At 44.1% G+C, this 26,857-nt stretch overlaps 1 protein-coding gene across 5 annotated transcripts in view; it reads right to left on the bottom strand.

Annotated features, from left to right (window-relative positions):
* LOC135906095 (insulin-like growth factor 1 receptor) overlaps positions 1 to 26,857 on the bottom strand; it is a 228,010-nt gene that overhangs the window by 23,649 nt on the left and 177,504 nt on the right. For 4 of the 5 annotated variants that reach the window (XM_065437388.2, XM_065437318.2, XM_065437541.2 and 1 more), the window contains 10 exons: positions 24,193 to 24,424; positions 22,534 to 22,906; positions 20,461 to 20,596; positions 19,914 to 20,080; positions 18,120 to 18,288; positions 14,954 to 15,053; positions 9,958 to 10,025; positions 6,883 to 7,025; positions 6,222 to 6,286; positions 3,098 to 3,230 (listed from right to left, as the gene is read on the bottom strand). In XM_065437388.2, the coding sequence (XP_065293460.1) occupies positions 3,098 to 3,230; positions 6,222 to 6,286; positions 6,883 to 7,025; positions 9,958 to 10,025; positions 14,954 to 15,053; positions 18,120 to 18,288; positions 19,914 to 20,080; positions 20,461 to 20,596; positions 22,534 to 22,906; positions 24,193 to 24,424 (1,586 nt within the window). The remainder of the gene's footprint in view (positions 1 to 3,097; positions 3,231 to 6,221; positions 6,287 to 6,882; positions 7,026 to 9,957; positions 10,026 to 14,953; positions 15,054 to 18,119; positions 18,289 to 19,913; positions 20,081 to 20,460; positions 20,597 to 22,533; positions 22,907 to 24,192; positions 24,425 to 26,857) is intronic. The other variant, XM_065437459.2, reaches the window with a different exon arrangement.

The raw sequence follows: 26,857 nt of genomic DNA, 5'->3' as shown, positions 1-26,857 counted from the left end.
AGTTCAATAAAGAAATAGGCTTTCATCGTTCGACTATAATGGACGAGTGAAAACGTAGACAATTATGCACTTACAATTTTACTTTTGTGGTTACCTCCTTATTTAGGTAACAGGGAACGTTTTAAGTACAAGCCATTTGCAGCCTCGCGGAGGAACAGTGGCTAGCGGTTATGAGGGTGAGGGCGGAGTTTCACTGCAGACTTAAGTTGCATCTGACCGTAGAGCACAAGGCTAGCGCAAGACTCATTGGCATCTGCAAGCGACGGCTTTCTTGGCACCCGTGCCAAGCATGCCATCTTTCATATGACTAGTGCAAGACTTGTTGGTGCCTACAAGTGACGTCATTCTTGACACAGTGCCGAACATGCTAGCTTATCACTATGCGGAAATGCTGCCATCCGTTGACATGTCTGGTGCTAGACATGTGAAATACCATGAAAATCAAAAGCCTCTTTTGAAAGTGATCATTCATAAATACGGCATAAGTTTGTCAATGCGTGTTGCTGAGCGCACATGCGCTTGCCCTTGGCGTAGACATTCCATGCTCACGATTTTCTAGCAATGCCTATTATGCTATTCCTTTTCGCACATTTCATGCTTTGTCAGTTGTAAGAGTGACACCTCACACGTGTTAACAGGATCAGCTAACCACGAACAGTGGACGATTAAAGTGGCATAGAATTGAGCGGAAGGCGGCGCTACTAAATTGCAGGCCATGTCTAGACAACTGTCATATTGTGGCTACAGACAGATGAAAATGCAGCGAATGCATACACCGAATTTTCGTCGATGGCTACTAGATCTACTCCGCTTTGCTAGTTTCAGTTCCTCAGAGTGCTGGTGAAAGGGTTGACGACCATGCTGGTGACATCCAAAACATGTGGATTTTTTAGTTTTCATAGGTTTTTAACCCGTTATTGCTTCTCAGCAGGTATGGGTTTCCCCGTTTTTATTTAATTTGATTTCACTACATTGGGTACCACAGGAAATCTTGGGGAAGGGGAAGGAGTTGGGGGCAGGTTGGCGAACATCTCCTTTTTTAGCGCAGCCGTGGTTACGCATGGCTATCAGCTTGGCTTTCTTTCAGTACATTTAGTACTGGTGGTTGCGTATTCTCAATTTTGAGAGATGTGTTGAAGGCGAGGCAGGCAAAGCATTCGCTCCCCGCTGCCGGTGCTTTTCGCGATAGCATCGTTCCTCTGCAGGTGACACTATCAGCCACGGCGACGTAGTGGATGCGAATGCATGGCTGGCTTCCCTTCATACCACTGATGTGAGCATATCATCGACACGGCCTTAAACCGTATTTTTTATCGCCAACTCTCAAATTCAACAAAATTCGAATTTGCTTTTTCTGATTGCCCGATGACTAAAAATTTTGCGGCCCCTTCCGTGTAATAAAAATTTATCAGCGACTGTAATGATTTGCATAAAAGGTTGAATTACAATATAACGAAGCAAAATGCTGATTTTACCGACTTAGTTACATCGAGGTTTACCTGTACTTCATTGAAATAAAGCTAAGCCAACCAAATTTTTTATTTGTTACATTATATCAGTGTTTGTTACGGTAAAAGCTGGTTAATTTGAATTTCGTGGGTATGCTACGAAAATTCTAATATACAAAATTCAAATGAAAGTCAGAGAAAATTATCGTCCGGTTAAGGCGCACATATAGTCCGACAAAGCGTGAGCTTGCGCGCAACTCGCTGCGTCACGATGGTGAGAACGATGTCTATGTTCGAAGCACTGGTGCAGACAACATAACCAGATGCTGCCAACACGGTCCAACATGCCCGACGTCAAGATGGCTGTCGCTTCATCCGCGTGTTTATTGCACCGACTGTGTCACCCCACAATGCATGGTGCGGAGAAAAGAGGTGCCCACTCCGCTTAGCTGACAGTCGCAGACAGCCGTTCAGTCTTCAAAGCGGCGTGCAGGTTGGGGATCGTTCTGCGCATACTCCGAAGAGAGCAGCCGATGGCACGCGCGTCGAAGTCTAGGGGGGACAGCATTTTGGCTGGCACAGTGCAAGCGGCATAGCGTGATAGGCCGCAAGCGATGCGCGCCAAGAACGTTAGGCTATAAACGCGCCTTTGTGCCACAGGAACAAGAGCTACGCTCTAAAATGCACTCGCGAAATGCACCACAACCTGCTGCGACGTTGGTTGCTGTTGCACTTTCATAGCTGCACCGGCTGCATGCTGCCAAGTTCCCCTATATGTACAGGCAGTGGCCACACACATATCCCAGCGATGCTGGGATACGCGTAATGGCCACGAATCTCAAAGGCTATGCTTTTTGGTACTGCAAGCGCCAATAAATGTCATGGCCACCATGTTTCAGACATTTCCTGGTGCTGCTTCTCGGCAAAACACCTCGTAAAGAAAGAGCACAGCCTACAAGATGTAACAGAAATATGCAAAAATGTAAAAAAAAAAGGCAGTGCCACGTCTGCATTTTTATCTTTAAGTTCTTGAGAGAGAGAGAGAAGCGACCTGCAACAGAGGCCTAGGCCATAGCTGGCTGGTGCGAACGTGTCTTTCTCCAGTCAGGCCTAAACAAAGGGCAGCAGATGGAAAAGAGCAAAATGGATGGAAAATGCGCACTAGCACTCTGCCCATTCACAATGGTGCAGAGTTCGAATTATCGAAGGCGGTGCGGATTTCAATGCGACTTGGTGGGATGCATTACATATTGCTTTCAATACATTGTTGTATGGACCATGGCGGCTACTTCGAATTATCCGAAATTTCAAATTAATGAGTTGTTATTTACAAGCTTTTACTGCATATCAAGGTTAGACTGTACTTTGCACGTCCTAAAGACATCCCCTGATAGATATCATGCTATCATGATATCATGATATCATGACAGATGTGTAACAGGTGTTAATAAATGCCTGTTCAAATATTTTGGAGAGTATGTGTGACCTGAACACATTTGACAAGAAGCACATCTAGCACAAGATGTGCTCGGAACATGTGCAACCCAACACAGAACACCTGAACGTTGGCATGGTTCAATTGCTATGACTAGCAGCGGCAAAGCGTGGTTCTTCACAAGCCAGCCACCATTGTAAGAGACAGTACTCACATCATTGTCTGGCCTGTGGGAGCGTAGGTAGCTCTTCAGGTCACCGTGGGACATGAGTTCCATTATGACAAACACAGGCTGGTCTTTAGACACCACACCTAGTAGACTGACGACGTGCTGACAACAGAAGGCCCTGAAAACAGGCACAGACAAGCATTACTATGCACACTGAAGCAATGTTTGCATTACAGAGGCAATAAAAGCAGAAAAATGCAGGCGAATAAAGTGCTGTTTGCTGTGCTTATTAAGAATCAAATGCTTTACTTAGATAAACACCACATGTGGATTCAATAAAGGTTTTAATGTAATAGCGTTAAGGAGCTCGTATTGCAGAAAATCCGGTGTCAACGTCGGACATCGGTTCGGCAAAAAGATTTTCAAACCACCCATACCCAGGCCCTCAATGCGGCGTAAGGAACTTACTGAACTAATTGTATTTCGCAAGCTAAAATATGTAGAAAAATCATACGATTTGCACACAACCTACAGACATGATAGCTCTCATATTGGATTGTGAATATATGAGAAAACAATTCTGTTACATGAAAACTCAAACAAACCGCTTTTCCAGTGTTTCCACAACTCATAGACCACCGACGGTATCTGCCATTTGCGCGCGCCGGCGCGTTAATATCTCGCCATCCAAAACAGCAGCGCGCCCACTTCCTTGAAACACTTCCACACGGCGCTCGCCTCCGCCGCATCGCGCTCCATACAAGAGGCCGCGTTTCTACCAAAAAGCTCGCCTTCATGCATAGCGTTCGCCGTGAGCGTTTCCCGGTAAACATTACGGTTACGCACACTGCAGTTGCCAGGAAGCGTGAGAAGAAGTCAGGGAACTTTGAATGCTATCACGTTCCGCTCTTAAAGGTGAAGCTTAAGCGACCTCCAAATTTTTTGAGCTGCAGCTCAGAGAAAAAGGAAAGCTGCAGTTTCGCCCATAACGTGAAGCAATGACGTGATAGCTGGTGCAATATTATATGCAGCGGTTTCGTCTAGTATCGGTTGGAGTAAGCATTCACAGGTGAGCGAAAGAAATCTGCTTTTCAGAAGTAAATATTCTGAGAAGGTCGCCTCCCTGTTGGTGAAGGGAAAAGACATGGATAATCAGTACCTCCTCTTTCCCTTCCTGCCTTTTGTATTTTACAACTGGCTTAATTAAAGGAACCCTGAAACGATTTTGACGATTTTATACAAAACGTATTGAGTAGCTAGAGTAGGTCCTTCTGATCATTAATTGACGTATCTAAGTGCTCCACGTAGAGTGCAATTAATTATATGGTTTTAAAAATGTACATTGCTGCCGAATGCAGCATACCGCTCGGCTGAATTTTCAGCCGTCCCTAACCATTTGACGTAAATTGTCCTAATGACATTAGTAGGGCGAGCTATCTGATTGGCTGCCCAGGGAACGTCATCGATAACTTTTCCAACTTTATGGTGAACAGATGTTCGTAATAGTTAGAATGTTAGTTAACTTGGTTCTATAAAAGGAAAGTAACAGAAAGAGAATGCACTAGAACAATTTCTTACTACACTTAAACACTTCCAGTACACAGCAAGGTGTCGTCTGCTTATGTTACAATGTGCTCCGTGCTGACGAGAGCTCCGTGGTCAGTGTCGGTCTTGGTCTTTTCGCGAGCACCATGATTCGCCTTTGTAGCATTGTGGGCTGCAAACGTAGCGACTGACAATATGTCAAGCTGCGACACCGTGTCCCTCTGCAAGGCAGCAGACGAGCGGAGTGGCTGCAGTGCATTGGACTGTCACTATCCGCTCAGCACTAGGATTTGCGCATTTGTGGCCGTCTCTTTACACCGGAGGATTACTACTACAGTTGTGTTCCATGAGTATGGTATTCGGCTAAACGCAAGCCGTACCGTTTCATGGGATAAGCAGAAGCACAAATGCAAATGGTCTGCACTGTGCAGCCACCTGGTGGCACAGAGCTCAACCAAACACAGTAGCAGTAATGACGTGTATTCTTCTTTCCTGCTGGTGTAAATTTTCCGCAGGAGCGTAATCATTAAAACGTTGTTTTCGTATATGTTTAATATGTTGTACACTTGGTTAGAGCAATATTAGCTCTTTGTTTGGCTGGTTAAGCTCTGCGCCACCAGGTAGCTGTACCGTGCAGACCAATGAGGCTATGTTAAAGTTCCTTCATCAGCTTGAGTGTAAGCCTCCACCCATCCTTTGAAACGTCCAGCTCGCCTGTGGTTACCGTAATACCAGACACATTCGGCGCTGCGACAGAATGCTCGCAACGCACGCTGCTTCGATAGCTCTTGCTTACACCGTGGGGTCAACTGCCAAGTAGCTGGTGGAGAGGTTGGAGAGGCTTCGCACACTTGCTCCTAGACAACCCGAAGTAGATGACACGACGTGTCATCATGGCGTAGAGCCAGTGAAGGTGGAGCTTAGCTTCGACCACTTGGCGAAAGAGTTGAGGAGAAAATGCATGGCTTTGGAGGAGGATAACTTGTAACTGTCCGTAGCTTTCTTAATATGAGGCGCTTCAGACAAATTGTGGTGCGGATGATTAACTTTAGCTGTACCATACGTGTCTACAAAATCTGTCCGAACCGTTTCAGGAGTCCTTTAAGTTTTTTTTTTTTTTTTCACTTTGGTGCTGGTTTATAGGTAAGCTGAGGAGCTGTTGCATCAACCAATTATGACAGCTGACAGTGTTACTGCTCTCTAGGTGCCATACTCTTATCAGCACAGTGGCTAAGAGATAAAACGTCTAAATGCCATTCCATAGGACCAGAGCTCGAGTCTGGAGTTCTTGCGAAACAATTTGTGATCCCTGCGGTAAGAATCGCTTCCAGAGGCAAACTGAGTATATTAGTGGAATGAGCTCATAACAGCTACAGCCGTAACAACTTTTAAGTTAATTAGAAAATGTGGTAACACATTTTATTTGCCTCTAGGGAGTGAAGATGCTACATAGATCTCATTGAGGACTTGATCTTTATGCGTTATCATTGTATACAGAATCTCCATGCCATATGCTTTAGGTCACTTGAGTATGGCGCTAGAAAATTCTCGCCATGAGTGGTTTTACATGCACATGTTGATGTAGGAAAGTAGCAGCAAGTGCAGCAAAGATAGCTATACTCACTTCATCACAGATGCCTCCTGGAGGAATTCTATTCGTTCGCGCATTGTGGCGCTTTCATTGACCGTCTGGAAATGAGGCAATAGAACAAAAGGTAGGGTCACAAGTCCATCCTTGCAGATGCCCAACCACTTTCATCTTTGCATAAAGAGCAGAGCGGATGTCATGTCACCCAGAAGTGAAAGTGTCACCAAAAGGGGGGTGGTGATTGGCTGAGAATATGGGCCCAGGTTAAGAACATGCCATCGTCTGGTGGAATGGTGCTGAGCATTTACGTGAACACAACATGTGCAACTACATGTATATCTCAAGGACTCCCAAACATTTGTCCTTCTGAGGAACCCTGATGGCATTAATGCGGACCTAGGAAAGCCTCATTTCACTGCGTTCCACCTACAGCCTGCCTACAAATGGGCCTTCAAAGAATGTTCATATTGTGTGAATGGTGGCTACATGAGGTTATTACGCAGCAGTCCCCAAAACAGGTGACATATTACTCAATGAACATTCCTTTGAGCAAGTAATCAACATCTGCCCCAGTGTAACTCGAAAACAGTCTCGTGTTACCCGCTACTGCAGTTGAGCTTCCAAAATTTGACAGATATATTTGCCTCTGAAAACACTGCTCCAAGAGCATGGCGTACAGAGGAGCAAAGATACTCACCTTTATGGCACATTTTGTTTCTGGTTTGTCCGGTTTCAGGTTGTAGATAATTCCTTCGTAGACCATGCCAAAGGAGCCCTGGCCCAGTGCTTTTACCACCTGAATGGACTCGCGAGGCACTTCCCATTCATCTGGTTCATACACTGCAGTGGGAGAGCAGGGAAGACGAGTGAATGTCTCACTCACGCCAGGTTATAATGGACAATCATACAAAACAGGCATTGCTGGTCTGATACAGTTGGTTTATATCAGCCAAACTGGGCACTGTCTAAACATGTGATTACGGAAACACAGCTAATCTTTAAGATGCCCGCCTTGTCCATCTCTGGTTCAGCATTGCACCACATGTGAATGCCAACCACAGTTTCAAAGAACCACTTTCAAAGAAGTGTTGCTAGGCATCATGACAAGAAGACAAGGGAGATAGCCAAGGCATATTACATACAGGGTCGCGAAAATCTGGCTGCGTGTGTTCAAAAAAAAATTTTGCGCTCACCGCTGCACTGTTCTTGCTCAAACGTTGCAAAACGGTCGCATTTTGGCTTTGACCTCGTTTAGTATAATGATTGGCACAGTTAATTTACTGGTTTCTAGGGAAATTGTAGGGAAAAAATTCTAAGGAAAAAAATTCAAAATGTCGCTGCGCTTATGGGGATGTGAGCTGCTCTCGCAGCGGTGCAAGCATAAACTTGTGCCGCCACCTGTCGTCATCTGCAGAAAGCTACATTTCAGGGAGGGCAGTCGCCTGTTCCAGGAGCGGGCAACATGCGGCAGCCCCCTCTGAAATGCTATTTTCTGCAGATGATGGCAGGTGGCGACCCAAGTCTGTGCCAGGGCCGGCTTTTCAGATGCCATTTTTCCCATAGACAAAAACAGTTTCTTATTCTTGTTTTAAAAAACAGGCAACTAATCATGCCAAGTGCTATGCTAAACGAAGTCGACGCCAAAATTAGATCGTTCTGCAAAATTTGAGAAAGAACAGTGCGGCAATGAGTGGAAAACTTTTTTTTTTGAACACGCACAGCCAAATATTCAGGACCTTGTACGTTGCAATGGTGACATGTGCAAAAGCCAGACATGGGTATCAGTGTTGAAAGAAGAGATGGATTTTGGGCAAGCCCGATGATAATGCATATATCAGGGCGCTTTCTGGCTGGTTCTGTGTTTTTGTGTACGAAAGCTTCTTGTTTCTTCCAATACAGTTCAGTTGAAAGCTGTGTAGCCCTTGGTGTGTGTCTCCCTTCTTCAGTCTTTTGTTTTGTGAAGTCATTGCTGGTACTTAAGACCATACTCCATATATCAGGAATTTGTTGTGTGACTTGCCACTGTGTTAACAAGCACAGCAGCTAATGCATTTGTACTGTGCCACTACAGTTGCCGACTGATTTTTTGGAGTCCAAAAATTCGGACATGCTCGATTATTCGGTCTGCTTTGCGGCACTACCATTCTCCCCATAGACCATAATGTATAACAACTGCCGAAAGTTCGGACACCATGCAACCTCTCGTCTGATTTTTAGGACACTCCTTGAGCCAACTCGATCGAGAGCACCATGCACCGACTCTGACTGGTGCATGGTTCGAGTTGCTGAATGCCATTTTTGTTTTGAATGGAGCCTCCTTGCTGCCCCACGAAGTGGCGCTACTGGAAATCCCTGCTCATCATCATCAATTCTGCCTGGTTCGTAGCTGCAGCAGTTCCGATCTCAGCTTAGTAAACAATGTCAAGGCAATCCAGCAGCTGATTCGTTTCTTTCTTCGTGCACGACGCTGCGAGTAGGCCACGTTTTTCATTTGTGCGACTAGTGTCGGGGTGGTGATGTTTGCTTTGTGTGCTGTGTTGAGGTTGCGGTGATACAATGCGGCATACGGAAACATCGCCTTGAGTGTCTAATGGCACCGACAGTGCCCGCGCAGATTGCGCTGGGGAATGCTGGAAGTGGGTGCCGGGAGGCCTAGGATTTGTCGCCTTCCGATGTGCTCCCTACTGACGCCGAAAATGTTCTGCCTAGACCTGCGCAGTGGTTGCATTGCGATTCCGGACACCATCTCATTTGACAGTTTCACAGGTGCTGATTGATACTGCTGTACCTTCATGCGCAGAACTCGACGACAGCGAGATCATTCGTCAGGTTTCTGCTGTGCCGCCGGACGATGACTCCGGAGTCAGAAGATGACACACCATGTGCTACGCTGCTGTCGCATGCGGAGCATGTACAAGCAGTGACTGTGCTTTGAATCACCTATAGTGACCGTACGACCCTCTGAGATTCAGGCTTATGTGACTGCGCGTAAATGGAACAGCATCCAATGGCGCATTCACGATCTCTTCAAGCCTACTGCCGAGCCCGAATAAATGCGTGGAAATAACGGATTTCTTTTTTTTTTTCTTAATCTGCTTTTTCAGACACCTGTTTATTCGGACATTTTCGCAGTTTCCGTGAGGTCTGAATAAATGGTCGGCAACTATATGTACTGACTCTTACTCACAAGATATTTATGTGCGCATTCATAGTTCATTTATCTTTACTCAAGCCATCTTGCTTGCATATTTACTGTACTGCCTGCATTTTTTTATTTTCATGCCTAGTATTTTATAATACTGTCTTTTTTGGCTGCTATCTCCAGAGGTTATAACTAGAGTCAACTTAGTGATCCAGATGCCTGGCATCTTTTCATTCATTATCTTACATTCAAATAGACATCGAGACAAGCAAGGAAGCAGACAAAATGAGAGATTCAAATTAAACTTCATTTAGTGCACTGCCGCAACAAATATTAGTGAAAGAGCAAACAGCAACACTGGCTACCTTTCTGTCACACAATTTTCATGTTATTTTCCATAAATTGAATTAAACCTTTTGATACATGCAGTAGAAATGCTTACTGTAGTCTGCAGACTGTTCACTAGACACACACTTGATTTGCTCTTCATGCATTCTGTGGTTATTACGGCCTTCTATATATATAGATCACATAGCGCCTATGGTAATACTTTAGTCGCAACAAAGGACTTACAATGTCAACGGCACAAAAGCTTTGCTAAATATTTCTACAATTGTTTTTAGTACCCACCTGAGCTGACATACTCTGGATTTGTCGAAGAGTAAAGAAGCCGCCCATTGGGAACCTCTAGGTTTCGTCTGCAAGAAGGATTTTTTTTTTCACAATGTTAATAAGACATAACAAAAGGTCCACAACAAAACAACAACAATGAAAGCAGGATCTGTAAGATCTGTACGTATACACAAAAACTTTTAGCGCATGTGCATTGTGGCCCACTGTTAAAGGGAAGAAACACATGTGTGCAAAGCACATGTGAAATTTCTCTTCCAGTAAGTCTACAATCACTCATCTTTGAAGCAGATCATATGTGTTTGGTGGCTCTGGCACCTTTCTACAAACCTGTGCAGTGCACAGGTTTGTCAGCACTGCTAGTGTTGACATAGCATCAGTCAGCGCTAGCAGTGTTCACATTAGAGCGTTCCCATTAACAGCTTACCACACTGTACACCTCTCTGGAGCCCTGAACAACCATGCAACAACTAATTACACTCACTCAGTGTTCAACCACGCTACACTTCAGCGAAACGCCAAGGTGGTATTTCTTGATGGGCAAGATTTTTGTTTTTGTTTTTTATTATGAAGTACGTATGAGGGCAAAGGAAGCAAATGCCGCAACTGTGACTAACTACTAGTAAGATGATGCCTTAGGCATTGGAGAATGAAATGATGGCCAAAATATGTCGATATCAGGGCATTCTAGCAGAGTGCAATCCATGGCAACAAGGTGCTACCAACAAACATGCAGCTGCTCAGAATTCGCCAAAGTGCTTGTTATCTTGTCTGGCCATGCTAGAGAGTGGAGCTTTCTTCAACTAAACGTTTCTTGCTCCATGGTGTTCAAATTCTGTTAAGGTAAGTTCTCTGACAAGCTGAACAGTTGTTTACTTTACCATAGATATATCCCACCTCTGCTAGGCTGAACATTCGACAAGACAAATTTCCAAGACTGCTTTGTGTTCATCTGAAACAGTGTCTGCTGTAATACAGTAGAACCTCATTCACACATTCTGGAAAAAAATGCAACAAAATATGTACTAACTGGGAAAACATACGATGCACAGTCCCTAAAAAAATTTGACAGATTCTGCTGTAGTTGACATCTACGTAACATCAAATGTTGTGCAAACTGCTGCAGCACGAGACACCGACGCACACAGAGCTGGTGGGGCCAGAGCAACCCTGGTGCGCATTATCCCGTTTGCAGCAAGCTTACGCTTTCACTCCTAAATTCAGCCCGAATCCGCAGCTTTTTCAAGTACAGAATTTTCGCGAGAACTTTTACGTGCCCACTCGGGGACACAAACGTGGAGGCGCATCAAACTAGTGGTGCGCCAGCGACCCGAGACACATGTTGTCATTCCCATATTGCATAGTGTTTTAAGATGGCCATGCAAAACCGAAATGAAATCGAGCTGGCGTGCAAAGCCAAAATTTGATGCCTACGATGCCACCAGAGTGAAACATGATGCTAACTTGGCGCTGCATGCAGCAGCAAACAACGGCACGTTTGGGTTAGTGCTTATTAGAAGTGTACAGTATGCTTCCAACAGGATTTATGCCAAACATGCTGTGGAACAGGTGGGTGAAGATGTTTATCGCAACAGGATTGGCAGCAATAGCTGTGAATGCAATTTGCAAAGACCCACCAGTAGATTTGCTGGTACCAGAAGAGGAAACTGAGTAGGTGACAGTATTTTCACATGACATGGGAGGGCGAGTATCGTCAGGAAGTTGCCGTCGCAAGTGCCTACTGCTCTCGAATGTGCCGCATCCCTTAGCACACCCCGACTTGTTCACGTGAGATCTAGTGGCTCAGAAAACACATCGTACGATCGCAGTTTGGCCACGTACTGAACAGTGGTGAAGAAAGATAATGTTTTCCAGGAACGTATGAACCGGTAAAAAAAAATTATTTCACTTTCTTCAATGCGAAAGCAGTATACACTCTATCATATGAAAATTCAGTGGCGTTAGCAGTGCCACCAAGCAGTGGTACCAAAAGTGGGCAAAGAGTAAACACACGTCGAAAATGCGCAAATTGACGTCAAATTTCTCAGGGAGATTCCTGTAAACAAAGTAAATCAATGGCTTTGAAAATAATATTAGCTAAGTTTTGGTCTGGGTGGGAACTGAACTCGGTCCTTAGGGGTGCAAGACGAGCACACTTCCCTAGCGTCACGGCAGCTCCACGGTTCTGGTTGACTAAACGCATGGCTAGTGCGCGAGTCATTGGGCACGTGACGCCGCAGCCAATGGGGAGGAGGTGGCGCCACGTCATGAGTGTATAAAATAAAAAGCATTAAAATCCAAATGAATGCTGCTGAGCGATCCTTCGAGTTACGAATTCCTCACGGGCAAGCGAGTGCATTCGAGGCTTGGCGTGCTTTTATTGGGCTTTACTGAGGTGCAACACTTCACCACAGGAACTATAATGCTTTCACATTGCCACACGTAAGCAGTCTTAAGTGTCTCGGACGAACTTTTTTACTCGTTCATACCTTCCTGGGTTCATGTTATATTTTACCAGCAGGTAAACTTTTTGACGGGCGAAAAGCACTGTGCATGCAAGCAACATTCAGTTGCTACACATGAGAGAATTTCAAGGCAAATGCCTTTCTTTGGCTATTTTGCCCGTTTTATGATTTTTGGTTGAACATTAAGCACTGATACAAATGCACCGATGCAAAGAGCACGTGCGCTCGCATAATTGAGTTGTCAGGCATGCTCATCGCCGAACACCTAATATTATAGCCCTTTAAAGGGACGCCCTAGGAAAATACTAAGTTGATGTAGACCGTTAAAATAGCATTCCAGAAACCTCGCAGCACTTGTTTTGTGCCAAGAAAATACTTAGTTTACAAGAAAATCGCATCTGAAACCTCCACATACTCAAACTTAAACTCAAGTTGCCTGCCGCCAAGCGAGGATAGGATAAGATAGATAACCTTTATTAAAAGAATAATCAGAATAATCGCTAGAGTGGAAATGCGGCAAATGTCATCACTGCCCTTTCTGCCGTCGGTGTGCAAAACGGTGACTGACAGCGATACAGTTTTTTGCACAAAATGCAAACACATGGCCATGGAGAAACTAAGCTAAGACAGAGCGTTGGATTCACCACTACAGCAGCTTTTGGTCAAATGGTGTGGACCATCGGGAATCCCACAACATCACATCGACATAACATTCTCTGCTACTTGCAGTTTGTGCAAAGCTTCACGAACCAGCAAAACCAGCACGGCACCAAGTGATAAGGAAACTACTGAAACGTGAAAGCACGATGGTGCAGAGTGTAGAAAATGATACCTTTCAACCACCCGTGTCATTGTCAAGGGTAATGTCAAGGAGCTTTTACTTAAAAATCAAACAGAACTGGACAAGCAGCATTTTTTCCATCTTATAAGGCTATGCAATGATCTTTTTATTATGAGAGGTTGAATACTAGTGACAGAATCATAATGAGGAGTGCCTACCTCATCTAGTACTTGAATATCCCGGGTTAGTCGCAAATCATGTCCTGTCTCGACCTCTATTTCTCAATTAATAAAGCTTTGTTAGTGATAACAGTGGCATCGCAGATGTTCTTGAGCAATATCACTTAAGCTTGTAACTTATGTAATGGTGTGAAAAAATAATGAAGGGACGACGATAGAGACCGAGTGAAGAGAGTGCTGTTCTGCTTGACTTAATATTTGCCTTTAGTGTCCCTTTAAGGCGCCCATGTCATCTATACATTATAGCTACAGATGTGCTGGTGAACGGGTTCTTCTCTCTACAGAATTACGCAATGAAATGACATTTACTTAGACTGACAATCATCGTCGATGGTTTTTGCACAAATATTTTCTTGGTGCTTACAGCCCTCTTCACTCAGATTAGTGCATATTTTAATTTTCCAGCAGTCACTCAATGGGAATGAGAGTACATGACCACAGAATGCTCATGCTTGCTGCAGAAGGCAGAATGCTGCCCTCATTCCGTTCCAGAGCCATAGCCATTTGAGCAGAGTGCAATGGTGCATCCACTTTGGTACTCAGTTCTTTTGCAGCCAAGCTGACAGTGCATCGTCGCTTCTGTGGAATGTGAAATCAACGTTCAGTGGAATGTGCGATGGCATCAGATGGTGGTGGAGTGAACCATTAGCAAAGATCAGCTAAATCTGTCTGGCAAATTGTCGAGAGACCAATGTAGAATACTTCGTTCAATTGTCACGAGTTAGTCACTCCACAGGTTAACCTGCCTGTTGAGTTAGTCACTGTTAACCTGGTTGAGTTAGTCACTCAACCTGCCATAACTTTACTGCCACCTGCACGAAAGTTTTTTTTTTTTACCTATGTGCAAATTTGCTCACAGTTAAAACACTTTATGCAGATGGCACCTGGAGAAAGTTATACAAGTTAGAACAGTCAAACAACTGTGCTATACAGTGGAACCTCATTAAGACGTACCCAGTTAAGCCATAGCTTCAGTTTAACAGTAGCCAAACTGGATCATGGACAGTGCTGCCATTGAACTCAATGAAGTTAGTTACCGCCTAAACTGTGGCAATTTATAGCATACCTGTCGGTCAACGCGTAGCTCTTCCTTTTGTAGTGGGAGATATTCAGAACAATGCGAATTGAAACAGCGTATTCTTCTTAAAAGCGCAAGTTAAAGCTGGAGTCTGAAATGGACAGGTGACGAATTTGCAGCCGTAGTGCCGGGAGCATCTTGGCTTGGCGCAATGTGGGCCTGCTAAGCCATATTATCAGTTCAGGTGTACTTTTATTCATCCTCACCAGGTACAGTTTAACAAGGTTACACTGCAGCAGCATTTCCCTGGCTGAACCTGTCATAGATTCAATTCAATTACATTCCTTTCAATGAAAGGAAGGAGCATTCACTAAAAGCTACTATATTTAGCAGTTTGATAAAGTGGATGAGATTGAAGCTGAGCTTGATCGAGGCTGGAAAAGAGATGTGAAACAAGAACTGCACACAATGGAAAACAGTGCAAGCTGCTCACTTTTTCTTCTGGTAGATGAAGCACATGACAGCAGCAGCTGCGGCTATGATGGCCACAACCACGAAGCAGATGGCAATAATGGCTCCCTGAGAGATGACTTCTACCAGGAAGCACACGAGAGAGGGAGAAAATGTAGAAAGAAAGAAGGAGGGGGTGGACAAAAAGAAAGAGAATGATCACTTTAAAGAATAAAGGAAAAAATTGGGGGCATTTATTCTCGAGGCACAGCACTAAACACAAGAAAGGGAAGCAAACGATGACATTATTTACTTGCACAGTGCTTGGTATTCCAAAATAGCTTGTTCTTGGGCAGGTTGGTGTTTACGGTATTATGCTTGGTGCAACGTAAGCAATGAAGTGAAGAGAGCAAGTGTCCCAATCCAACTGCTTAACACTGCGCACTTTGCACCAAGGAGAATAACATACAGTGGTAGGCCAAATGACAAAAAGAAAAAAAAGAGTGCCTACCCATGGAGACTGGGCCATGTTTGTATGCTAGCTCCTCAAGATGTGAATAAAAACCCTCTCACTTCAACCTTCAATATAAGCTTTCAGAGATACAATAGATTTCTGAGAATTCCATTATGGTTAATTTGATTTTTATTGCGACAGCAATTATGTGCACCCTCCAGGCGCATTTCAGCCGTCATCATCGGTATAGGTGATGTACCACAGACAGTTCAAGTGCAATAACATTGTGGCTGCATGCCATGTGTTGTCTGTCCGAGTGAAAGCATGCGTCGGTGAGCTGAGAAGGATGGTGGCTTGATCTCGAGAACAAGGCAAGGAGGAAACACGACATCTTTGACGTCTTCCATCGCATGTGGGGGAGTGTTCTACTCCGGCGGCAGCTGTGTACGGTGCAGCTGAGCACGGCTGGATGGATTCTATCTTTAAAGCGATCTGTGATGGGAATAGAGTCTGGGTTCGTTGAGGGCTGCTGTCTTCGTGTGTGCTGTGTTCTTGCCACTTCGTTCCCGTTGAAGTGAGATGCAGCACGAAGGTCAATTCACTCGCTGACTCTGCTGCTCCTCCTCCCGCCAGCGTTTTGACAGCGAGTGTCCACGGTCATCAAATGAAATGACTTCATGTTTGCCTATGCAAATGTGACATCATGATTGTTAATTTATTTAGTAAACAGATGTTTACAAGTTTATACGAACGATAAAGCTGCTAGCCTTACTTCGTACAGCTGTCTAATAATTTGCTATCATAATCAATGCTTCATCTTTCAGGCAAAACTGCGACTTCTTGGTTAATTCGATGCCAACCGAAGGTCCCAGATGGCACCCAAGCATCTCTATGGGTCCAAACTTTCGTTATTTTGATTCAGAAAAGCATTGCGAAATTTCCGCGGCCCTCCAGATTTCAGGTTCTTTGACAGGTGGCAAATCACACCGAACCTGAAACGCAGACGGCACCTGCTCTTTTGCCGTTGCCGCAAGCTATGCACGGAGAGGTGATCGAGTCCCGCGATGCATGGTCCTTTCGTTCGTCGTGCAGATTGGCCTTATGATAACCAATCTGCCGTAAATTTGGGATAGCTCTTCTGCATTTTGGAGACAGACGGGAAAGCAAAACTCTTTATGCAATAAATAAAAGATTGCCATAAAAAACAGGTCCACTATTAAACCAAGAACTTCATTGATATTCAGTGCATCAGCTTGTCGCTAATTTATTAGTTTCAGAAGAAAAAAAAAAAAGCACTTGATTCTATTCAACACAACTTCTATTGATAAAAAGAATATATTAAAATAAAAAGAATACACATATATATCCGACCTTCATACACTAGAACTGAGCTGTAATCAGTGCTAGCTTACTAATTTGGTGTCCCCTTAAATAAGAGTGGACCATACTGTTTATCTCGATTTTTATGTACAAGTTACTACTAGCTTGCTAAATTTTATTATGCAATGCTAGGAGGCTCCCGAGCATGTGCAACACTGTATATTCTTGCCCAAAATTTGTAAGCATTATATGTTGTGAAAATTTTTCCAATATTTGATTCAATATTCAGCTTTATTTTCTTGATTCGATTCGATATTTGATTTGAAATTTGCTATTAGAAATTTGCACACCCTTCATTCTAAAGCAATAACCATAGCCCATATTGTATGATTATGGTATGTATCTACACTATTCTAATGCACACCTTCTTTTTTTCCAAGACAATTGAACCTAAATTTGTCTGCACGATGCAACTGGGTACAAAACCAAAATCGCCTTCAAGGTGTTCGTATGCTTTAGCTGGTAACACGGAGGTATTGCGGTGAAGCTGCCTTTAGGAAACGGGCCACCCTTCTGCTACACATATTAGACCCTTGCCCATTTTTCCTGCAAAACAAATTGGGTGAGCATTAGGTTTCCACTATGTTTAGGTGCTTTAGTGTCATTTCTACACAAGTTTTCTACTTTGGGCGCATAGAAAGCGGGCAAGCGTTTGGTTCGGGGGGCATGCTAGAATCAAGCAAATATTGCCAAATGAATCAGCGATGTGTTCTAGTGCTTTTTCTCTGCATTTTGATTAATTTGGCCCGTCAGACATTTCAATCAATTTCGCCAGTCACATCAGGGTCGAATTAATGTAAGTCGGCTGTGTTCCTTAAGTCTGTGAGTAGGTGCTGATAAGGTTATCTTAAAAAGATTGACTTATCAGACTAACCTTGATACCAGGCACACCAAATGAGCAATTGCGACATTCCGCAAGCAGACATTATCATTACCATAGGGAAAGGGCAACCTTGTGTTAATTTCAGTTCTGTAGTTATATAATTTTGCCTAGTTCTGCACAATCATCTCTAGTAGCCAGCAGTGAGGCACATTAATGTGGAACTTTCTTTTTTACCCTTTGCATGACACCTTTATTCAAGACACAGTTTTGAAGGGTTTTCTTCCTCCTCACAGTTTGCCAATAAGTTTACCTGCGTTTTTCTTTTCTTGGCATCAAGGCACTCATCAACAGTTCCACCACTTTCTTAAAACAACCTTATTTCCTCTTCTTTCTGACCAAACTAATCTCTCAATCTGGCAGTCTGGTTTGCATTATTTGTCATTACGTCAGATCACTAAATAAAATAAACAATCACTTATAAATGTGATGACGAGTTTTAACAGCTCTCAGTAATCAGTTACGATGAAATTGTAGTAATGAGCTATGGCTCACCCGTGCGTTCAGCAATGACGAAGTAAACTGGATGCGTCCAGTTTCCAGGTCCAGCCAGCGATGACGCCATCACACGGAAGGAGTAGTTACCTGGTGCGAGACCATGAATAACGCGCCCACCGTGTCTTAAGAATTCACTGTGGGAGACGCAAAACTGGAACGGCTTGAACTGGAAAGAGAAGCAGAAAAAATATCCACCCAGTTCAAGATAAGCATTTTACAATATATACATTGCATCGCTGCGGAGCGTGGCTGCCGAGTTCAGATATTTGAGCTATTCCTGGAACAATGCTTCCAAATGTCCCTATTTCACACAAAAATCTCCTTACTCCAATATTGGTGTCTACATAAAGATAATATTCAATATCAGCAAATTATGCCTCACTTGATTAGTTAAGCGTCAAAGTTGACAAAGCGTTGAGTAAGGCAGCACATTCATACAGATGCAAGGGTCTATCAGGTGCAGTGGTTCCAAACTGCATTTTTTTCTTTTTCTTGCTACAGAAAGCAATCAGCATACTTACTAGATGATAATGCACACATTTTTGCCTGAAAAATATAAATGACAATGGCACACACACATTAGAATCAATTATTAAGCAGGGATTGTCATCAGCACAACTAAATCATATTTTGTCATCCTTTTTTTTACTCAACAAGCTGAAGCTTGTATTCCCACATGCTTTAGCAAATTTGAGGATTACAAGAAGGGGTGAAAACACTATTAGTTGGCTACCTTTCCATAGCTATCCATAAAACAAGATATAAGTACGAAAAGAAAGAGCTGCCAAAGTTACAAGCCACCCCCTTTTCTTTTTTATTTTACCTGCAAAAACAGCAATTTTCTTGCTAATCGCAGAGCACAATGGAAGTCTCCAGAACATGCACTACAATTTTTGTCGTCAGGACTTTCTTACTAGGTAGTTTCGGCTTCTAGAAGCTGGGCCTTCACCTGAATCATCATGCAAGCTTGACTTGTTGAATTGTTCTTTTCATTTTCGGCATTCCAAAATTCCACAATGTTTACACCACTTTGGATCAACCTTGCTTTTAAGAAGGTGCACTCATTATGCAGGCCAATGCAGTAAATTACAGCATGATAAAAAGTCACAAGTTGCAATTCTTAGCCAGTGCTAGCACATGTAATGTTGTAAGGAGGAAACATTAATTAAAAATTAAATTAAATTGTGGGCTTTTACGTGCCAAAACCACTTTCTGATTATGAGGCCCACCGTAGTGGAGGACTCCGGAAATTTCGACCCCCTGGGGTTCTTTAATGGGCACCTAAATTTAAGCAAAACCTAAGTTGGATAAGTTTGGGAGAGGCCTTTGTTCTGCAGTAGGAGTAACCAGGCTGATGATGATGATAATGATGATGACGATAACGAAATCTAAGTACACGGGTGTTTTTGCATTTTGCCCCCATCGAAATGTGGCCGCCTTGACCGGGATAGGAGGAAAAATTCTGAGACCCGAGAGTCATTTAGCAGCCACACATCATAGACAGCAAACAACTGTCCACATTATTGAACTTTCTATTTATGACTATACAGCGTGGTGTAGTGAAAGGTGAAAGCTGCAGTGCCCTTGTTTCAGAATGCAAGGTGCTTCGAAAAAAAATAAAGAAAAAAAAAGCACATGCAAGGTGTTGTTTTCAAGGTCTTGGCAGAAATGGCACAGGCCAAGTGCAGACGAGAGAGCTACCTGCCATAAAATTTCATTTTGATCTAAAATAGCATTTTGATCTAAATAACCTAAGTTTCTCTGAAAAAAGAAAGCTGAAGTGTATCGAACCTTTTCTTGGTTGACCATTTTGTACTCCACTTGGTAAGACACAATGAAACCGTTGGGGTCCGGAGGCGGTGCCCACTTGACAAAAAGTCCGCCGGCGCTCCCATCAGATGAGGTGGTGTTCTCGTGCTGCACCACGACTGAAGAGCTGTCGATGTCATCTGCGTCAGCTACACAGTGCAAATAAGGAAACAGTGTTCAAGCTCAAGACTTCCCTAATTTGCTTCGCAGGCAACTGAATTAATTTTTCAAGGTAACGAAATGCTGTGCGGAACCTACTGCAATGTATACATTAGCAGTAAATTTTGCACACCTTATAATGTTCCTCCTTATGCCTTGAGGCATCAAACTACTCTAAGCTGATCTACAATCCACCAGAAGTCAGAACTACTAGATGGTAGTGTTATAAACATGATGCACTGGTAGAATTTTGAGCAGTAATTAAGGATCAGCTACCGCATACGCAGTATTGTAAAGAAAGAAGAAAATCATTAAAATTGTGATTTCAGTAATTCTCTCTCAAACATGCAAAAAACATGACAAGACTTACCCAGAGGAAGTGTGCGGATTTGTGTGAGGGACTCGACACTACAGCACATAGGCTCATTTTCAAACTTGGCATCAGTCTCGCAATCGTACAGAGGGTGCTTGACCTGGCTCAGCAACTTCTTGTGACACGCAAGGACCTGCACGAAAACAGAAATATGCCACGAGATGCCAAACGGCCCTACTCGTACACCTGAAGTGACGACCTCAAACTACAGACAACTTGAATGCAAAATTGCCCAGCACACCTAAAAGGATCTGCTTCATGCACAAGGGCAAGTTCTCATAACAGATGTTTTTATGAAATCAAGTTATGGGTTATGAGAGATGCTGCACTGGTGGCTCTGGATTAATTTTGCTTATACCTGAGGTTCTTTAACGTGCCCCTAAATCAAGCACACATGTGCACATGCTATCGTAACGGTAGGGAACTGAACCCGTGACCTCATGCTCAGCCACTGCATCAGGTAGAAGAGATGTTCGTCACAGTTGCACCTGTCCTTTGACAACTTATGGGCTTCCCCCCGCCCCCCACCCACCCCCAGAAACGCATCGCTGAGACTTAAATATTTAAGTAGCAGCCACCCAGCGACCACACTTTCAAGGTTTGCCCCATGATCTGCATGCTCACCCTGTCATTACCCTAGTGCAAAGTGGCTGCTGGTGATAGTATGCTGCATGAGTTGCAGCCAGTTGAAGCAAGGCATGTGGTGCTCTAGCAGCAAAGCGAGATAACAAGCATCAAAGAAAACAAAAGGAAGAAGGGCACAGTGTAGTGTGCATTCTCATTCTCTGTGAGCAACATTGATCTGTCTTTGGTAATGATCGGCAAATGGTGGAAACTGTACCTTCTGTCACAAGCTCCTCTGTTCGCATTTCATTTGATTCCAATAATGTCAGTTCTATACAATGACAGATGATTTCTTACTGATCACAGTATGCTTTACAGTATGCAAGCTAAACTAAGTTGGCTTCTTTGGCTGAGAACAATGGCATTCTTCAAAGCATCTATACTGTACCAAGTATGCTGCCACTACGAATGCGGCTGCTCTAGATCCTGTTTCCTTCATATCACTTTTTGTTGTCACATGACAGGAGATTGCTGGGAAAAAGAGAAGGGTTATACAGTCGAACCTCGATATATCGAACAGCGCGGTGATCGCAAAATAGTTCGATATAGCCAGAATTCGATATATAAAATCACATAGAAAATGCGTCAAAAACTAGCACAAATCAATCAATGAACCAATCGTGGCGCAATAGATACTCACATGAAGCTTCGAACAAAGTATTTATTTCGTTCGCTGAAAGTACTGAAGCAGCGTAGCCTGCTTCATATTGGCAACCGCGTGCTTGACCACGGCGTCCTCAACATAGTCCAAACAGTCCACAAGAGACGGTCCAGTGCCTTCTATTGCGCCGCAGTAGCGGCGTACAACGCCCAAAGCAGCTACAGCCTCAGTTGCAGTCGGGAGCGGGGCAACATCAGCACTTGCTGGATCAGCCTCAGCAGCGTCTTCGTTTGGCCGCTCAGCAGTCACTTCTGCCGCAATCTCACGTCTGTTAACTCCGCCACTGTTCCGGTGCTGTCGTCACCGCCAACGAAGTCCTCAATGCACATGCTGTGTGGCTCAGCACCGACAAAGCGCTCCAACTGGCTCCACGGCCGGACTCTAGGGGAGCGCGCTTCCCTCGAGACCGGCTGTGGGTGGCTCCAAGCCGGCGCGTGTGTACGCCGCTACGTTCAAATGGCGCCCTCGGCGCAACCGATGTGGGAGCTGTCGTACGCAGCAGTCGGGAACGCCCATCGCGCCGCCGCTATCTTCGAGAGTGTTGCGGGAAAGCTCGCCTCCTGTCAACTGAGCGCACTTGGTCTGGGGCGGCGGAGTTCGATATATCCATTTTACATCCGGCCCCGTTCGAAACAAAAAATTAAAAATGCATGCGATTTTCCACGTGATATAGAAAGTGTTCGATATATGCAATAACTCGATATATCCGTGTTCGATATATCGAGGTTTGACTGTAAATGCTAATGTATCAAGAAGACTTCCGATGCATGCATGGCTCCACTCACCCGTATTGAGTACTCCGTGAAGTGATGCAGTCCTTCTTGCAGCATCTGCGTCTGATTCGACACCCAGGAACAAAAGTGGTGTTTTGCAGAGGATGTGTTGCCGCTAGATGAACCGCACGCGTCGAAGACATCCTGCATGTCCTTGACAAAGGAGCCTCCACTTCCACTGCCAGCTGTAGCAGAAGGCAAGCTAAAGGGAGTAGGCGAAAGAGCTGAGGAGGGCAGGGACAGCGGTGCTGGAGAAGTGGTGATTTCAACAGTGTGTGCGCTCTCCCCCTCCAGGTCGTTGTCCCGCCCTGCCTCACTTCCACCTTGCAGGTAGGAGCGCTTGTGCCGTTCTCCTGTGCTGGTCTGTTCCGAGTCCTTCTTTGGCCTGAACAAGAGAGAAAAATCACTCGATGCTCATCGCAATGTTAAAGCCTTCTTTAGAGGGCAGAGGTCCACTGCTACAAAGGCTTCTTTTTTAAAGATGCACTAAAGCAAAAATTAAGTTGAGCTGAATTGGTAGACTATGCTCCTATAATAATAATAATAATAATAATAATAATAATAATAATAATAATAATAATAAAACCCACTCTTACCATAAGAGACTTGGTAAGCCAGATAAGATGCAGGAATTAAATACAGGTGACATGGCAGCCTTGAAGTTTCCGCATCAGCTCGCAGTGACATTGCAGATTTTGAAAGCGTCTGCTCGGGCCTAGTTAATCGCTTGTCAGTAAAGATTGATTACATTGCATTCTACAGCCACCGAAGACTGAACTTAGCAGGTCTTCAAGAACGTTTACTGTATCACAATGGCCCAAATACGAGAGTGTTTTGAAGGGGGGGGGGGGGGATGAGGGGGCAAATTATGGCTGTAATTGTGAAGTCAACATATCCATTCCCAGCGGTGGACCTTTCTTGGACCGGCCCAGCCTTATCTGCTGGTAGCTCCGTGGCCCGACGCTGCTGTCAGTTGTTGAAAACAGCAGTTGCGCTTCACACGTTCACGGCGTACAAGGAAGAGTGTGGTTAGTTTTCTAAGCAAGGGACCAACGGCCATCGAAATGCACAGGGAAATGCAGCCCACGTATGGGGGGAAGGGTGTCTCACTTTGAGAAGTGTGAAGTGGTGGTGTAAGTTCGCAAAAGGCCATGAAGACTTACATGACAATGAGCGTTTGGGGAGGCCCCGTGCATCGCTGAATGACGACAGAGGCATCTCAAATCTAGCGCTGCGATGGGACAAATGTTTGAACTGGTGGGGAAAAATTGTGTAAGGTACACAGAATAGTATGTATATTTGTAATTACCTGTATCAACCTCATTCTGACTAATAAACAATAGAGCAAAAAGCTTTTTAATTCACCCCCTCATATTTCTTTATTGTATGTAATTAGAACATTCTATCCTGACTTCATAGCTGTTGCATTTTCGTTACAACATATTTTACCCAATCATGTTTGTTCTTTGTTTGCTACTATTTTCATATGTTTTCTCATTTCTGTTATTAAGCAAGGGTCTCCTTGCAGTCTCTGACTTTGGGACCCTTGTCTGCATAAGATCTGCCATCCATTAACTGTTTGTTGAAATAATAATGAAGTGACACAGGTACTGGCACTGTAATAGTTGAAATGCATGAAGCATGATTGGCACAATTTTAACAAGTACGTACCTTCTCAGGAAGACGGTGTTGTGTACGGCGTCCTCAAAGCTTGTCCGCTCCTCAACTTCTTCTTCATTGACCTCACGATCGCGCGCACTTGGGCAAGGTGCACAGGTGTCACTTGATGGTGGCTTTGGAAGTGAACTGTCAACTGGCTTCACTGCTGGCTTGTCCGCAGGCTCTGATGGTGTAGGGGCTAGTGGCTCTTTGCTATCTGGCTTGCCTCGAATTCCCAGAGCCGCTGTGGTCAATACGAATGACAGAAATTGAATTAAATTCCACTGTTGGGTGTAATGTCCCTATACCATGCTGGGGCCATGAGACGCTATAGTGTAGGAGTCTGGATTATTTTTAACAACCTGTTCTTTAGTGAGGACCCACAGTACACACGTGTTTTAATGCATTAGCATTAGGAGTGCCAAAGCGGAGAAAAGTGTGTGAAGCTGGTCACGTAGTAGAGGTTTGTGTGTGTGTGTGCACGTGCGTGCGTGCGTGCACATAGTGAAACTGAAGGTGGTCTGCTCCGCACCACCATCGGATGAACTTCACTACTCAAAAAGGCAGGAGGAGTGTCGAGTACGTAAGCTCCTGAACAAAATTTTGCAATGTGATGAATGTGGCTTAAATCATGGATTCAGGAGCTCGAAGAGGTGCAACGAAATGCTAATGTATTTCTCTCACATTCACCACAAAATTGCAACTACATTTTTTTTTTCATTCTGCCTACCTGAAATGGCTGCAATGGCCAGCAGAACACCACAACCACTGAGTCATTGTGGCAAGTAAAAGACAGAGTGTGACTCAATTGTTTCACGGGATGACAGTGATGTGACACTAAACCTGCAGTTGTCAGGATGCAGCTCAGTGGAGGTTGATATATTTGTACTTAATTTTTTAGTTGCAATTGACATGGTCTTAAAGTGCTCTTAAACAGAGTGCACTTTGCTTCCACAATGTACAAGCCACTGGGGCAGCTTAGCGGCTATGACAATGTGCCGCTAAGAACAACGCTGTGCGTTCAATTCCTGGTGGCGATGGCCGCATTTCGATGGAGGCAAAATGCAAGAACACTTGTGTACTGTGAATCAGGTGCACATTAATGAAATATAAGTGGTAAAAATTAAACCGGAGTCCCCCACTATGGCATGCCTCATAATCATATCGTGCTTTTGACAAGCAAAACCCAATAATTTTACAATTTTTAAGATTTAATGTTTCGTTAAAAAAAAAAAACGCTTCAAAATTACCCTGAACCAACAAGTGATTTCAGACAAAATCCAAGTGTTGGCAGCGTGAAATGCTGGCCGGCTTTCACTGTATTGCTGTGTGTTACAGCCTACTGCTTAGAAATCTCAGATAACACAACCTACAAGAGCGCTGCTGCAAAAGTTCTTAGTACCAGAGGGAATGTCAAAACTGCCATTCCCAACATTCTTTTTTTTCCCCCAATGAGAGCCCAAATGCTTTTACTCATTCAAAGTATATGAGATACTTATTAAATCAAGACTGAAACCTTGCTGCAGGCTTCTGAAATACTCTTTTTTGGTTGAACACAGAGTTTCAACCAATGTCAAAAATTCATTTGAGCATTCATTTGTCATCAGTGAAACAGTTAACCTAGTCATCTGTCCTAACGAAGAGATGTTTATTTCAACCTCTGGGATATTTACCTACATGCTCACATTAAAGCAGTCCTGAACCACCCAATGGGCTTGGTGGAAAAATGCAGTCCTCAGATAGCATGCGCTGATGTGAACATCTCAGCCAAATCTTGCAGTCATCCGCGGCACGTGGAGCTCGCAAGCGGAGTGTGAATTAAGTTTTTCTCAAACGCACTCTTTTCAACAAAAGCCTGCTCCGCACTATTTTCTGGACTCTTTATTTCATAATATATCAGATTACCATATGCAGCTGCTATTGGCTAATAGCTGACATCGATCAAGAAGGCTGTTTAGATCAGTGCACTTTTTCCTACTGCTACTGTGTATATTTATTGACGCAGCTTAATGAACCGCTTTAAGTAAGTGAAAATCTGCTGTTGAATTTTGATAAAAATTACGTACTTTCGTCAGAAGCCTACAAATTGTCTGCTCTCGCTCGGCCGCAGTCGTCCATGTAGGAATTAAACTTTGGCCGCCGTGCTTATCGGTGTCATAGCCGTTGAGTCTGTCTCACTAATTTCGACTAGTTTTGAACACTCAAGTAGCTTCACAAGCCATGTGAAGCTTAATTTCAGACCACACGCATGCTTGTGAGCATACGTTCCCTCCTGGCCGCTCTTGGTGAGACGCCTTGGCAGACTTTGCTTCCCATTGAGCTATTCAGAGCACTTCAAAATGCACAAGTTGGATGCGGGTACTATCCGCTGGTAAACCTGATGCAGGACAAATCTAGTCCGCACAACGTAGCACGGCCAGACTGGAGCATATGAGCGTGAGCGCACACTCAAGCCCTGTCGTGCACAAAGGAAACGCTGCGCATACGCACTACAATTGCATGTAGTTGCGGTCTGCTATGTAGCGTAAATACCGTGGTCTCCGCAAAGGTGCCGTGACAAGTCTGATGGCTGAACACACCGCAGCTCACTGAAGACAATCGTGCTTGGCATGTTGTGGGTGCCAAAATCAGAAGTCTAGATGAACGTCTAAAATCAATTTTGAACAGATACACTACG

Source organism: Dermacentor albipictus, chromosome 1 (assembly GCF_038994185.2).
Source record: "Dermacentor albipictus isolate Rhodes 1998 colony chromosome 1, USDA_Dalb.pri_finalv2, whole genome shotgun sequence".
In the NCBI taxonomy this organism is placed as follows: domain Eukaryota; kingdom Metazoa; phylum Arthropoda; class Arachnida; order Ixodida; family Ixodidae; genus Dermacentor; species Dermacentor albipictus.
Note: the sequence above shows the minus strand (reverse complement) of the source record. Positions and strands in the feature narration are given on the sequence as shown.